This window comes from Entelurus aequoreus, linkage group LG02 (assembly GCF_033978785.1).
Source record: "Entelurus aequoreus isolate RoL-2023_Sb linkage group LG02, RoL_Eaeq_v1.1, whole genome shotgun sequence".
Taxonomy (NCBI): Eukaryota; Metazoa; Chordata; class Actinopteri; order Syngnathiformes; family Syngnathidae; genus Entelurus; species Entelurus aequoreus.
Genome location: NC_084732.1, coordinates 89,749,721 through 89,764,755, shown reverse-complemented (window position 1 = coordinate 89,764,755; position 15,035 = coordinate 89,749,721). Strand labels below are relative to the sequence as shown.

General features: G+C 40.9%; 1 protein-coding gene across 1 annotated transcript in view; it reads left to right on the top strand.

Annotated features, from left to right (window-relative positions):
- LOC133640647 (tropomodulin-3-like) overlaps window positions 1-13,783 on the top strand; it is a 42,842-nt gene extending 29,059 nt beyond the window's left edge. The window contains exon 10 of the mRNA XM_062034192.1: window positions 13,255-13,783. Within this exon, the coding sequence (XP_061890176.1) occupies window positions 13,255-13,286 (32 nt within the window). The 3' untranslated portion in view covers window positions 13,287-13,783. The remainder of the gene's footprint in view (window positions 1-13,254) is intronic.
- The last annotated feature ends 1,252 nt before the right edge of the window (window positions 13,784-15,035 follow it).

Below are 15,035 nucleotides of genomic sequence, written 5' to 3'. Positions count from 1 at the left end.
TTTGAACAATGTGTGTTTATCTGCTACATGTGTACTTTTAGTTTTGTTTGAACAATGTGTGTTTATCTGCTACATGTGTACTTTTAGTTTTGTTTGAACAATGTGTGTTTATCTGCTACGTGTGTACTTTTAGTTTTGTTTGAACAATGTGTGTTTATCTGCTACATGTGTACTTTTAGTTTTGTTTGAACAATGTGTGTTTATCTGCTACATGTGTACTTTTAGTTTTGTTTGAACAATGTGTGTTTATCTGCTACATGTGTACTTTTAGTTTTGTTTGAACAATGTGTGTTTATCTGCTACATGTGTACTTTTAGTTTTGTTTGAACAATGTGTGTTTATCTGCTACATGTGTACTTTTAGTAGGGCTGCACAATGAATCACATTTGAATCGTCATCACCATTTTGGCAGCTACGATTAAATGAGGCTGATCGTCTGCGATATTACCATTTAATATGGTAGTTTTGGTGTGTATAAAATATTGTAGTTTGGTGTGTATAAAATATTGTAGTTTGTTGTATATGAAATATTTTTGTTTGGTGATTATACAATTTTGAAATTTGGTGTATATCAAATATTGTAGTTTGGTTTATATAAAATACTGTAGTTTGGTGTGTATAAAATATTGTAGTGTGGCAGTCGAAAGAATGAGGCAGTAATTCTGAGCTGGTGAGTTTATTTTCAAACAAATAAATAATTCTTCTTTCCACAACAACAACAACACATTTTTCCTGGAAGTGTGTCCCCTTATAACTGGTCACATCCCACCTATCCACCAATCCCCAAACTGGTGATAAGAACAATTAGTGCCACGCTACACAGCCCCTTGCCCCTTGATCCTTGCTCTGATCCGCTGCAATCTCTGCAAAGTGGAGACCCAGCACTAACAAGCACCCGTGACAGACAGTCCGCTACTCCATTGTGCTCTCCGGCCACATGCCTAATTTTCGTACTGAACTTGGAGATGGACCCTACAACAGGAACCTGAAATGGTGGGTCGCCAGGAACAAGACCAGGAGCTCCCTGTCAAAAGTGCTGTATTTCCTTTCAGCTGCCCTGAGTTGCCTGCTGAAGAAGGCGAGGGGCTGCCATGTCCCCGCCACCCACTGCTCGCAAACCGTGCCCACGGCTACATTTGAGGCATCAGTGGTGAGAGCCAAAGGAGCAGTAGGGGAGAGGGATGTGCTAGCAAAGTTGCGCTGGCCAGAGAAGACTTTGTGTCTTCAAACGCTTGCAGCTTGTCAGGAGACCAGTTCACCTCCTGTGAACCTTTCCTCCCCTTTAATGCCTCATACAGGGGGTGCATGAGATAAAAATCAACCTTTCCGAGAAACTCCTGAAGCAGCTTGACAGTTAGTGGGCGTGGAAACTTGGAAATTGCCTCCACCCAACAGCACCTTGCGAGGACACCTGGTGGCCAAGAAAGTCAATGTCTGTTACTCCAAATTGGCACTTGGTCGGGTTCACAATCAGCCCATGTTCGTTCAACCGGCTAAACAGCAGCCGTAAATGTATCAAATGTTCCCCGGCTGATCGACTGACGACTAGAACATCGTCAAAATAAACGAACAAAAATGGTAAATCCCATAGAACAGAGTCCATGAGCCGCTGAACAGTCTGTGCTGCTCCCTGCAGGCCAAATGGCATCCTCAAAAGCTCAAATGATTTAAACAGAGTTATTATGGCAGTCTTCGGTATGTCCAACTCATGTAGAGGTACCTGATGGTAGCCACGCACCAAATCTACCTTTGAGAAAATAGACACCCCAGCCAGCCATGAACAAAAGTCCTGAATGTGCGGGATGGGGGTAACGGTCTGGCGCGGTGACATTATTCAGTCGGCGAAAGTCACCACAAGGCCGCCACAGCCCCCAGGCTTCGGTACCATATGTAGAGGCAAAGCCCAAGGACTGTTGGAACGTTGTACAATCCCCAGTCTCTCCATAGTGGCAAATTCCTGCCGTGCCAGGGCCAGTTTAGCAGAGTCAAGCCGCCGTGCCCGGGCGAAAACAGACAGGCCCACTGTAGGGATTATGTGCTCCACCCCATGCTTTGCGACCGCTGCCGAAAACGTCGGTACAGTCAGTTCTGGAAACCCTGCAAGAAGCCGTTGATAAACATCCCCCACAGCGAGCGTGTTGGCGAGGGCCACAGGCTTCGGCTCTCCCAGTGTGCATGGAATAGTGGAGAAAGCGACCGAGTCAATTAAACGGCCATTCGAGACGTCCACCAACAGTCTATTTGCACACAAAAATCTACCCCCAGAATAGGTACGGCCACAGAGGCAATAACGAAATCCCAGGTGAACCGGCGGTCAGAAAATGAAACGGTCACTGACCTGGTGCCGAAAGTGCGGATGCTGGTTCCATTGGCGGCACTCACATGTGCATCCACAGCTGATGCAGGTAGGATACTCCGCTGGGCGCCCAAGTCCACCAGCCAGCGGCGGCCTGACAAGCCATCTGTGACAAACAGCAGCTTATCCGCTCTGCCCGTGCTCACTGCTGCCACTGAGCACCGGCCCTCGCGTTTCCCTGGCCCAGAAAAGCGCAAGGCGGCACGCAGTGCTTTGCTTTGGTCCCAAAACGGCGGTGGTAAAAGCATAACTCTGCCTCCCTGCGGCGACGGTCCGACACTGCAGCCACAGCGCTAGCATCAAGCTCCTCGGGTTCATTCCAGGTCGGTGCAGGCAGCAGGGCTTGAACGCTGAACTGGCGAGCAGCTAGAAGAATCCTGTCCGCCTCCTCAGCCAAACCTCGGTAATCTTTTGTGGTGACTAACGGCAGGTTGGCGAGCGCCATGCGTACCGGGGCGGTAGCTGATGGAGAAACAACTGTAGGAAAAGGAACGATGCATCCCCGGAACCGAGCAATGCGAGCATATTCTCCATTGGCTCGGTAGCCTCGCTGTCTCCCAGGCCGTTGAGAGACAAGAGGCGGTGAGCTCGCTCGGCGTCGGACAGCTGGTGCAGCCGCAGCAATAAAGTCTTTGACGCACCGTACTTGTCTGCCGCCGGAGGATCCCTCAGCACGGCCATAACTCTCTGCGTCGTTTGAGTGTCTAAAGCCGCGACAACATGGTAGTACAGTGTCTCATCTGCTCTAATCCCCCGTAATCGAAACTGGGCTTCCACAAGCTGGAACCAGGGCTCAGCATCGTGCTGCCAGAACTCCGGGAGTTTCACTGTTGCTGCAAAGACGGCGGAAGCCGCGACTGGCTGTTGTAATGGCGCCGAGCCCTCAGGCATGACGGGACCAGCAGCGTGAAACATGCTCCAGATCAGAAGGCTGCGTGTTCACATCATGTCCAGGTCACCAATGTGGCAGTCCAGACAATGAGGCCAGAGAACAGTAGTTCTGAGCCGGTGAGTTTATTCTCAAACTAGTTTGGTGTGTACAAAATATTGTAGTTTGGTGTATATTTAATATTGTAGTTTGGTGTATATATAATATTGTAGTTTGGTGTATATATATTATTGTAGTTTGGTGTATATATAATATTGTAGTTTGGTGTATATATAATATTGTAGTTTGGTGTATATAAAATATTGTAGTTTGGTATATATAAAATATTGTAGTTTGGTGTATATATAATATTGTAGTTTGGTGTATATAAAATATTGTAGTTTGGTGTATATTTAATATTGTAGTTTGGTGTATATATAATATTGTAGTTTTGTGTATATATAATATTGTAGTTTGGTGTATATATAATATTGTAGTTTGGTGTATATATAATATTGTAGTTTGGTGTATATATAATATTGTAGTTTGGTATATATAAAATATTGTAGTGCGTGTATATATAATATTGTAGTTTGGTGTATATAAATGATTGTATTTTTGCCCAAATGTTGAAAGGTGTTTGATCAACTATTATATTATTCCAACAAAACAACATCTCCAACTATCTCACCTGAAGTGTTTACTTCTGTCTGCTCTCGTCCAATCGGCAGTCAGGAAACCTTCAATGACTCTCACAGTGTGGGAAAATACGATGAAGTGTTTATGCTCTCGTCCAATCAGCAGTCAGGAAAGTGTGTGTGTGTGCGTGTGTGTGTGTGTGCGTGTGCGTGTGCGTCCGACGCCATCTTACCTTCTGCACTGATGCACTTAAATGGATGTCACCTTTGACCTGATGTGTTTTTGCTGACTCACTGTTTGTTGTGCAGACTAACCAGCTTGTGTTTGAGACCAAAGTCCTGATGGTTGTGTTCAGTCATTAGAAGACCAAAGTCCTGATGGTTGTGTTCAGTCATTAGAAGACCAAAGTCCTGATGGTTGTGTTCAGTCATTAGAAGACCAAAGTCCTGATGTTTGTGTTCAGTCATTAGAAGACCAAAGTCCTGATGTTTGTGTTCAGTCATTAGAAGACCAAAGTCCTGATGTTTGTGTTCAGTCATTAGAAGACCAAAGTCCTGATGGTTGTGTTCAGTCATTAGAAGACCAAAGTCCTGATGTTTGTGTTTAGTCATTAGAAGACCAAAGTCCTGATGGTTGTGTTCAGTCATTAGAAGACCAAAGTCCTGATGGTTGTGTTCAGTCATTAGAAGACCAAAGTCCTGATGGTTGTGTTCAGTCATTAGAAGACCAAAGTCCTGATGGTTGTGTTCAGTCATTAGAAGACCAAAGTCCTGATGTTTGTGTTCAGTCATTAGAAGACCAAAGTCCTGATGTTTGTGTTCAGTCAATAGAAGACCAAAGTCCTGATGTTTGTGTTCAGTCATTAGAAGACCAAAGTCCTGATGGTTGTGTTCAGTCATTAGAAGACCAAAGTCCTGATGTTTGTGTTCAGTCATTAGAAGACCAAAGTCCTGATGGTTGTGTTCAGTCATTAGAAGACCAAAGTCCTGATGTTTGTGTTCAGTCATTAGAAGACTACAGTCCTGATGTTTGAGTTCAGTCATTAGAAGACCAAAGTCCTGATGTTTGTGTTCAGTCATTAGAAGACCAAAGTCCTGATGTTTGTGTTCAGTCATTAGAAGACCAAAGTCCTGATGTTTGTGTTCAGTCATTAGAAGACCAAAGTCCTGATGGTTGTGTACAGTCATTAGAAGACCAAAGTCCTGATGTTTGTGTTCAGTCATTAGAAGACTACAGTCCTGATGTTTGTGTTCAGTCATTAGAAGACCAAAGTCCTGATGTTTGTGTTCAGTCATTAGAAGACCAAAGTCCTGATGTTTGTGTTCAGTCATTAGAAGACCAAAGTCCTGATGTTTGTGTTCAGTCATTAGAAGACCAAAGTCCTGATGTTTGTGTTCAGTCATTAGAAGACCAAAGTCCTGATGTTTGTGTTCAGTCATTAGAAGACCAAAGTCCTGATGTTTGTGTTCAGTCATTAGAAGACCAAAGTCCTGATGTTTGTGTTCAGTCATTAGAAGACCAAAGTCCTGATGTTTGTGTTCAGTCATTAGAAGACCAAAGTCCTGATGGTTGTGTACAGTCCTTAGAAGACCAAAGTCCTGATGTTTGTGTTCAGTCATTAGAAGACCACAGTCCTGATGTTTGTGTTCAGTCATTAGAAGACCAAAGTCCTGATGTTTGTGTTCAGTCATTAGAAGACCAAAGTCCTGATGGTTGTGTACAGTCATTAGAAGACCAAAGTCCTGATGTTTGTGTTCAGTCATTAGAAGACCAAAGTCCTGATGTTTGTGTTCAGTCATTAGAAGACCAAAGTCCTGATGTTTGTGTTCAGTCATTAGAAGACCAAAGTCCTGATGTTTGTGTTCAGTCATTAGAAGACCAAAGTCCTGATGTTTGTGTTCAGTCATTAGAAGACCAAAGTCCTGATGTTTGTGTTCAGTCACTGAGAGACTAAAGTCCTGATGTTTGTGTTCAGTCATTAGAAGACCAAAGTCCTGATGTTTGTGTTCAGTCATTAGAAGACCAAAGTCCTGATGTTTGTGTTCAGTCATTAGAAGACCAAAGTCCTGATGTTTGTGTTCAGTCATTAGAAGACCAAAGTCCTGATGGTTGTGTACAGTCATTAGAAGACCAAAGTCCTGATGTTTGTGTTCAGTCATTAGAAGACTACAGTCCTGATGTTTGTGTTCAGTCATTAGAAGACCAAAGTCCTGATGTTTGTGTTCAGTCATTAGAAGACCAAAGTCCTGATGTTTGTGTTCAGTCATTAGAAGACCAAAGTCCTGATGTTTGTGTTCAGTCATTAGAAGACCAAAGTCCTGATGTTTGTGTTCAGTCATTAGAAGACCAAAGTCCTGATGTTTGTGTTCAGTCATTAGAAGACCAAAGTCCTGATGTTTGTGTTCAGTCATTAGAAGACCAAAGTCCTGATGTTTGTGTTCAGTCATTAGAAGACCAAAGTCCTGATGTTTGTGTTCAGTCATTAGAAGACTACAGTCCTGATGTTTGTGTTCAGTCATTAGAAGACTACAGTCCTGATGTTTGTGTTCAGTCATTAGAAGACCAAAGTCCTGATGTTTGTGTTCAGTCATTAGAAGACCACAGTCCTGATGTTTGTGTTCAGTCATTAGAAGACCAAAGTCCTGATGTTTGTGTTCAGTCATTAGAAGACCAAAGTCCTGATGGTTGTGTACAGTCATTAGAAGACCAAAGTCCTGATGTTTGTGTTCAGTCATTAGAAGACCAAAGTCCTGATGTTTGTGTTCAGTCATTAGAAGACCAAAGTCCTGATGTTTGTGTTCAGTCATTAGAAGACCAAAGTCCTGATGTTTGTGTTCAGTCATTAGAAGACCAAAGTCCTGATGGTTGTGTACAGTCATTAGAAGACCAAAGTCCTGATGTTTGTGTTCAGTCATTAGAAGACCACAGTCCTGATGTTTGTGTTCAGTCATTAGAAGACCAAAGTCCTGATGTTTGTGTTCAGTCATTAGAAGACCAAAGTCCTGATGGTTGTGTACAGTCATTAGAAGACCAAAGTCCTGATGTTTGTGTTCAGTCATTAGAAGACCAAAGTCCTGATGTTTGTGTTCAGTCATTAGAAGACCAAAGTCCTGATGTTTGTGTTCAGTCATTAGAAGACCAAAGTCCTGATGTTTGTGTTCAGTCATTAGAAGACCAAAGTCCTGATGTTTGTGTTCAGTCATTAGAAGACCAAAGTCCTGATGTTTGTGTTCAGTCATTAGAAGACCAAAGTCCTGATGTTTGTGTTCAGTCATTAGAAGACCAAAGTCCTGATGTTTGTGTTCAGTCATTAGAAGACCAAAGTCCTGATGTTTGTGTTCAGTCATTAGAAGACTACAGTCCTGATGTTTGTGTTCAGTCATTAGAAGACTACAGTCCTGATGTTTGTGTTCAGTCATTAGAAGACCAAAGTCCTGATGTTTGTGTTCAGTCATTAGAAGACCACAGTCCTGATGTTTGTGTTCAGTCATTAGAAGACCAAAGTCCTGATGTTTGTGTTCAGTCATTAGAAGACCAAAGTCCTGATGGTTGTGTACAGTCATTAGAAGACCAAAGTCCTGATGTTTGTGTTCAGTCATTAGAAGACCAAAGTCCTGATGTTTGTGTTCAGTCATTAGAAGACCAAAGTCCTGATGTTTGTGTTCAGTCATTAGAAGACCAAAGTCCTGATGTTTGTGTTCAGTCATTAGAAGACCAAAGTCCTGATGGTTGTGTACAGTCATTAGAAGACCAAAGTCCTGATGTTTGTGTTCAGTCATTAGAAGACCACAGTCCTGATGTTTGTGTTCAGTCATTAGAAGACCAAAGTCCTGATGTTTGTGTTCAGTCATTAGAAGACCAAAGTCCTGATGGTTGTGTACAGTCATTAGAAGACCAAAGTCCTGATGTTTGTGTTCAGTCATTAGAAGACCAAAGTCCTGATGTTTGTGTTCAGTCATTAGAAGACCAAAGTCCTGATGTTTGTGTTCAGTCATTAGAAGACCAAAGTCCTGATGTTTGTGTTCAGTCATTAGAAGACCAAAGTCCTGATGTTTGTGTTCAGTCATTAGAAGACCAAAGTCCTGATGTTTGTGTTCAGTCACTGAGAGACTAAAGTCCTGATGTTTGTGTTTAGTCATTAGAAGACCAAAGTCCTGATGTTTGTGTTCAGTCATTAGAAGACCAAAGTCCTGATGTTTGTGTTCAGTCATTAGAAGACTACAGTCCTGATGTTTGTGTTCAGTCATTAGAAGACCAAAGTCCTGATGTTTGTGTTCAGTCATTAGAAGACCAAAGTCCTGATGTTTGTGTTCAGTCATTAGAAGACCAAAGTCCTGATGTTTGTGTTCAGTCATTAGAAGACCAAAGTCCTGATGTTTGTGTTCAGTCATTAGAAGACCAAAGTCCTGATGTTTGTGTTCAGTCATTAGAAGACCAAAGTCCTGATGTTTGTGTTCAGTCATTAGAAGACCAAAGTCCTGATGTTTGTGTTCAGTCATTAGAAGACCAAAGTCCTGATGTTTGTGTTCAGTCATTAGAAGACCAAAGTCCTGATGGTTGTGTACAGTCCTTAGAAGACCAAAGTCCTGATGTTTGTGTTCAGTCATTAGAAGACCACAGTCCTGATGTTTGTGTTCAGTCATTAGAAGACCAAAGTCCTGATGTTTGTGTTCAGTCATTAGAAGACCAAAGTCCTGATGGTTGTGTACAGTCATTAGAAGACCAAAGTCCTGATGTTTGTGTTCAGTCATTAGAAGACCAAAGTCCTGATGTTTGTGTTCAGTCATTAGAAGACCAAAGTCCTGATGTTTGTGTTCAGTCATTAGAAGACCAAAGTCCTGATGTTTGTGTTCAGTCATTAGAAGACCAAAGTCCTGATGTTTGTGTTCAGTCATTAGAAGACCAAAGTCCTGATGTTTGTGTTCAGTCACTGAGAGACTAAAGTCCTGATGTTTGTGTTCAGTCATTAGAAGACCAAAGTCCTGATGTTTGTGTTCAGTCATTAGAAGACCAAAGTCCTGATGTTTGTGTTCAGTCATTAGAAGACCAAAGTCCTGATGTTTGTGTTCAGTCATTAGAAGACCAAAGTCCTGATGGTTGTGTACAGTCATTAGAAGACCAAAGTCCTGATGTTTGTGTTCAGTCATTAGAAGACTACAGTCCTGATGTTTGTGTTCAGTCATTAGAAGACCAAAGTCCTGATGTTTGTGTTCAGTCATTAGAAGACCAAAGTCCTGATGTTTGTGTTCAGTCATTAGAAGACCAAAGTCCTGATGTTTGTGTTCAGTCATTAGAAGACCAAAGTCCTGATGTTTGTGTTCAGTCATTAGAAGACCAAAGTCCTGATGTTTGTGTTCAGTCATTAGAAGACCAAAGTCCTGATGTTTGTGTTCAGTCATTAGAAGACCAAAGTCCTGATGTTTGTGTTCAGTCATTAGAAGACCAAAGTCCTGATGTTTGTGTTCAGTCATTAGAAGACCAAAGTCCTGATGTTTGTGTTCAGTCATTAGAAGACTACAGTCCTGATGTTTGTGTTCAGTCATTAGAAGACCAAAGTCCTGATGTTTGTGTTCAGTCATTAGAAGACCACAGTCCTGATGTTTGTGTTCAGTCATTAGAAGACCAAAGTCCTGATGTTTGTGTTCAGTCATTAGAAGACCAAAGTCCTGATGGTTGTGTACAGTCATTAGAAGACCAAAGTCCTGATGTTTGTGTTCAGTCATTAGAAGACCAAAGTCCTGATGTTTGTGTTCAGTCATTAGAAGACCAAAGTCCTGATGTTTGTGTTCAGTCATTAGAAGACCAAAGTCCTGATGTTTGTGTTCAGTCATTAGAAGACCAAAGTCCTGATGGTTGTGTACAGTCATTAGAAGACCAAAGTCCTGATGTTTGTGTTCAGTCATTAGAAGACCACAGTCCTGATGTTTGTGTTCAGTCATTAGAAGACCAAAGTCCTGATGTTTGTGTTCAGTCATTAGAAGACCAAAGTCCTGATGGTTGTGTACAGTCATTAGAAGACCAAAGTCCTGATGTTTGTGTTCAGTCATTAGAAGACCAAAGTCCTGATGTTTGTGTTCAGTCATTAGAAGACCAAAGTCCTGATGTTTGTGTTCAGTCATTAGAAGACCAAAGTCCTGATGTTTGTGTTCAGTCATTAGAAGACCAAAGTCCTGATGTTTGTGTTCAGTCATTAGAAGACCAAAGTCCTGATGTTTGTGTTCAGTCATTAGAAGACCAAAGTCCTGATGTTTGTGTTCAGTCATTAGAAGACCAAAGTCCTGATGTTTGTGTTCAGTCATTAGAAGACTACAGTCCTGATGTTTGTGTTCAGTCATTAGAAGACCAAAGTCCTGATGTTTGTGTTCAGTCATTAGAAGACCACAGTCCTGATGTTTGTGTTCAGTCATTAGAAGACCAAAGTCCTGATGTTTGTGTTCAGTCATTAGAAGACCAAAGTCCTGATGGTTGTGTACAGTCATTAGAAGACCAAAGTCCTGATGTTTGTGTTCAGTCATTAGAAGACCAAAGTCCTGATGTTTGTGTTCAGTCATTAGAAGACCAAAGTCCTGATGTTTGTGTTCAGTCATTAGAAGACCAAAGTCCTGATGTTTGTGTTCAGTCATTAGAAGACCAAAGTCCTGATGGTTGTGTACAGTCATTAGAAGACCAAAGTCCTGATGTTTGTGTTCAGTCATTAGAAGACCACAGTCCTGATGTTTGTGTTCAGTCATTAGAAGACCAAAGTCCTGATGTTTGTGTTCAGTCATTAGAAGACCAAAGTCCTGATGGTTGTGTACAGTCATTAGAAGACCAAAGTCCTGATGTTTGTGTTCAGTCATTAGAAGACCAAAGTCCTGATGTTTGTGTTCAGTCATTAGAAGACCAAAGTCCTGATGTTTGTGTTCAGTCATTAGAAGACCAAAGTCCTGATGTTTGTGTTCAGTCATTAGAAGACCAAAGTCCTGATGTTTGTGTTCAGTCATTAGAAGACCAAAGTCCTGATGTTTGTGTTCAGTCATTAGAAGACCAAAGTCCTGATGTTTGTGTTCAGTCATTAGAAGACCAAAGTCCTGATGTTTGTGTTCAGTCATTAGAAGACCAAAGTCCTGATGTTTGTGTTCAGTCATTAGAAGACTACAGTCCTGATGTTTGTGTTCAGTCATTAGAAGACTACAGTCCTGATGTTTGTGTTCAGTCATTAGAAGACCAAAGTCCTGATGTTTGTGTTCAGTCATTAGAAGACCACAGTCCTGATGTTTGTGTTCAGTCATTAGAAGACCAAAGTCCTGATGTTTGTGTTCAGTCATTAGAAGACCAAAGTCCTGATGGTTGTGTACAGTCATTAGAAGACCAAAGTCCTGATGTTTGTGTTCAGTCATTAGAAGACCAAAGTCCTGATGTTTGTGTTCAGTCATTAGAAGACCAAAGTCCTGATGTTTGTGTTCAGTCATTAGAAGACCAAAGTCCTGATGTTTGTGTTCAGTCATTAGAAGACCAAAGTCCTGATGGTTGTGTACAGTCATTAGAAGACCAAAGTCCTGATGTTTGTGTTCAGTCATTAGAAGACCACAGTCCTGATGTTTGTGTTCAGTCATTAGAAGACCAAAGTCCTGATGTTTGTGTTCAGTCATTAGAAGACCAAAGTCCTGATGGTTGTGTACAGTCATTAGAAGACCAAAGTCCTGATGTTTGTGTTCAGTCATTAGAAGACCAAAGTCCTGATGTTTGTGTTCAGTCATTAGAAGACCAAAGTCCTGATGTTTGTGTTCAGTCATTAGAAGACCAAAGTCCTGATGTTTGTGTTCAGTCATTAGAAGACCAAAGTCCTGATGTTTGTGTTCAGTCATTAGAAGACCAAAGTCCTGATGTTTGTGTTCAGTCACTGAGAGACTAAAGTCCTGATGTTTGTGTTCAGTCACTGAGAGACTAAAGTCCTGATGTTTGTGTTCAGTCACTGAGAGACTAAAGTCCTGATGTTTGTGTTCAGTCATTAGAAGACCAAAGTCCTGATGTTTGTGTTCAGTCATTAGAAGACCAAAGTCCTGATGTTTGTGTTCAGTCATTAGAAGACCAAAGTCCTGATGTTTGTGTTCAGTCATTAGAAGACCAAAGTCCTGATGTTTGTGTTCAGTCACTGAGAGACTAAAGTCCTGATGTTTGTGTTCAGTCACTGAGAGACTAAAGTCCTGATGTTTGTGTTCAGTCACTGAGAGACTAAAGTCCTGATGTTTGTGTTCAGTCATTAGAAGACCAAAGTCCTGATGTTTGTGTTCAGTCACTGAGAGACTAAAGTCCTGATGTTTGTGTTCAGTCACTGAGAGACTAAAGTCCTGATGTTTGTGTTCAGTCATTAGAAGACCAAAGTCCTGATGTTTGTGTTCAGTCACTGAGAGACTAAAGTCCTGATGTTTGTGTTCAGTCATTAGAAGACCAAAGTCCTGATGTTTGTGTTCAGTCATTAGAAGACCAAAGTCCTGATGGTTGTGTACAGTCATTAGAAGACCAAAGTCCTGATGTTTGTGTTCAGTCATTAGAAGACCACAGTCCTGATGTTTGTGTTCAGTCATTAGAAGACCAAAGTCCTGATGTTTGTGTTCAGTCATTAGAAGACCAAAGTCCTGATGGTTGTGTACAGTCATTAGAAGACCAAAGTCCTGATGTTTGTGTTCAGTCATTAGAAGACCAAAGTCCTGATGTTTGTGTTCAGTCATTAGAAGACCAAAGTCCTGATGTTTGTGTTCAGTCATTAGAAGACCAAAGTCCTGATGTTTGTGTTCAGTCATTAGAAGACCAAAGTCCTGATGTTTGTGTTCAGTCATTAGAAGACCAAAGTCCTGATGTTTGTGTTCAGTCACTGAGAGACTAAAGTCCTGATGTTTGTGTTCAGTCACTGAGAGACTAAAGTCCTGATGTTTGTGTTCAGTCACTGAGAGACTAAAGTCCTGATGTTTGTGTTCAGTCATTAGAAGACCAAAGTCCTGATGTTTGTGTTCAGTCATTAGAAGACCAAAGTCCTGATGTTTGTGTTCAGTCATTAGAAGACCAAAGTCCTGATGTTTGTGTTCAGTCATTAGAAGACCAAAGTCCTGATGTTTGTGTTCAGTCACTGAGAGACTAAAGTCCTGATGTTTGTGTTCAGTCACTGAGAGACTAAAGTCCTGATGTTTGTGTTCAGTCACTGAGAGACTAAAGTCCTGATGTTTGTGTTCAGTCATTAGAAGACCAAAGTCCTGATGTTTGTGTTCAGTCACTGAGAGACTAAAGTCCTGATGTTTGTGTTCAGTCACTGAGAGACTAAAGTCCTGATGTTTGTGTTCAGTCATTAGAAGACCAAAGTCCTGATGTTTGTGTTCAGTCACTGAGAGACTAAAGTCCTGATGTCTGTGTTCAGTCCGCAGGAGGCGAGTGGAACAGGAAGTGTAGGTCTTCATCTCACCTGTGGAATCCTAAGTCCTACCTGTCTCATCTCAGCGTGTGGAAGAAGTGGTGTGCCAAACTGCTAACTCCACTAGAAGGTAGAAGAGGAATAACTGGAATCATTTGCTTTTTAGTCTTTTTTTCAGCCTTGACTCTGTCCAGACTTTTTACTTTTTTACCATACCATCATTGTGCTAACTCACCTGCCCAAAGCTGGGACCTCCCCCACTCACCTTTGTTACACCTTTAGCAGTTACAAAAGATGCTGACTCAGCAGTCAATAAATGTTTGTAAATGTTGACTATCACCTGTAACAACTTGTTTGACTATCACCTGTAACACAAGTGTCATTCAGTAATGACATTAATAGTCAGAGGTGACTAACCCTAACCCAGAATGGTGTGACCCAGATGATGTTAAACATGCCAAAGACCAACACATTTTGGACCTCCTATTATTTATGCTGCAGGTCTTCACAAATACTTAATAAAAAACTATTCCAATTCTCTGTCCAGGTGACTACTTTATGAAAGATACTTTTTCTTAGTCAACTTCACTCAAACATCAGCAGCTACTTGTAAATATTTCATCATTTCATTTCTTGCGGCTTTTCAAGGTGTTGTTGTTGACTGCTGACATGGCAGATATACATACTACTTTGTGTACTGTAACACATACAAGTATATCATGTGTGTACAACACATACTACTCTGTGTACAGTAACACATACAAGTATATCATGTGTGTACAACACATACTACTCTGTGTACTGTAACACATACAAGTATATCATGTGTGTACAACACATACTACTCTGTGTACTGTAACACATACAAGTATATCATGTGTGTACAACACATACTACTCTGTGTACTGTAACACATACAAGTATATCATGTGTGTACAACACATACTACTTTGTGTACTGTAACACATACAAGTATATCATGTGTGTACAACACATACTACTCTGTGTACTGTAACACATACAAGTATATCATGTGTGTACAACACATACTACTTTGTGTACTGTAACACATACAAGTATATCATGTGTGTACAACACATACTACTTTGTGTACTGTAACACATACAAGTATATCATGTGTGTACAACACATACTACTTTGTGTACTGTAACACATACAAGTATATCATGTGTGTACAACACCTACTACTTTGTGTACTGTAACACATACAAGTATATCATGTGTGTACAACACATACTACTTTGTGTACTGTAACACATACAAGTATATCATGTGTGTACAACACATACTACTTTGTGTACTGTAACACATACAAGTATATCATGTGTGTACAACACATACTACTTTGTGTACTGTAACACATACAAGTATATCATGTGTGTACAACACATACTACTTTGTGTACTGTAACACATACAAGTATATAATGTGTGTACAACACATACTACTCTGTGTACTGTAACACATACAAGTATATCATGTGTGTACAACACATACTACTCTGTGTACTGTAACACATACAAGTATATCATGTGTGTACAACACATACTACTTTGTGTACTGTAACATATACAAGTTTATAATGTGTGTACAAAACATACTACTTTGTGTACTGTAACACATACAAGTATATCATGTGTGTACAACACCTACTACTTTGTGTACAGTAACAAATACAAGTCAACATAAGGTACTACTGAATATACAATCAATGTTTTACACTCAGATATTGCTTGTTTATAAATATACAACATCCCATCCTAAAT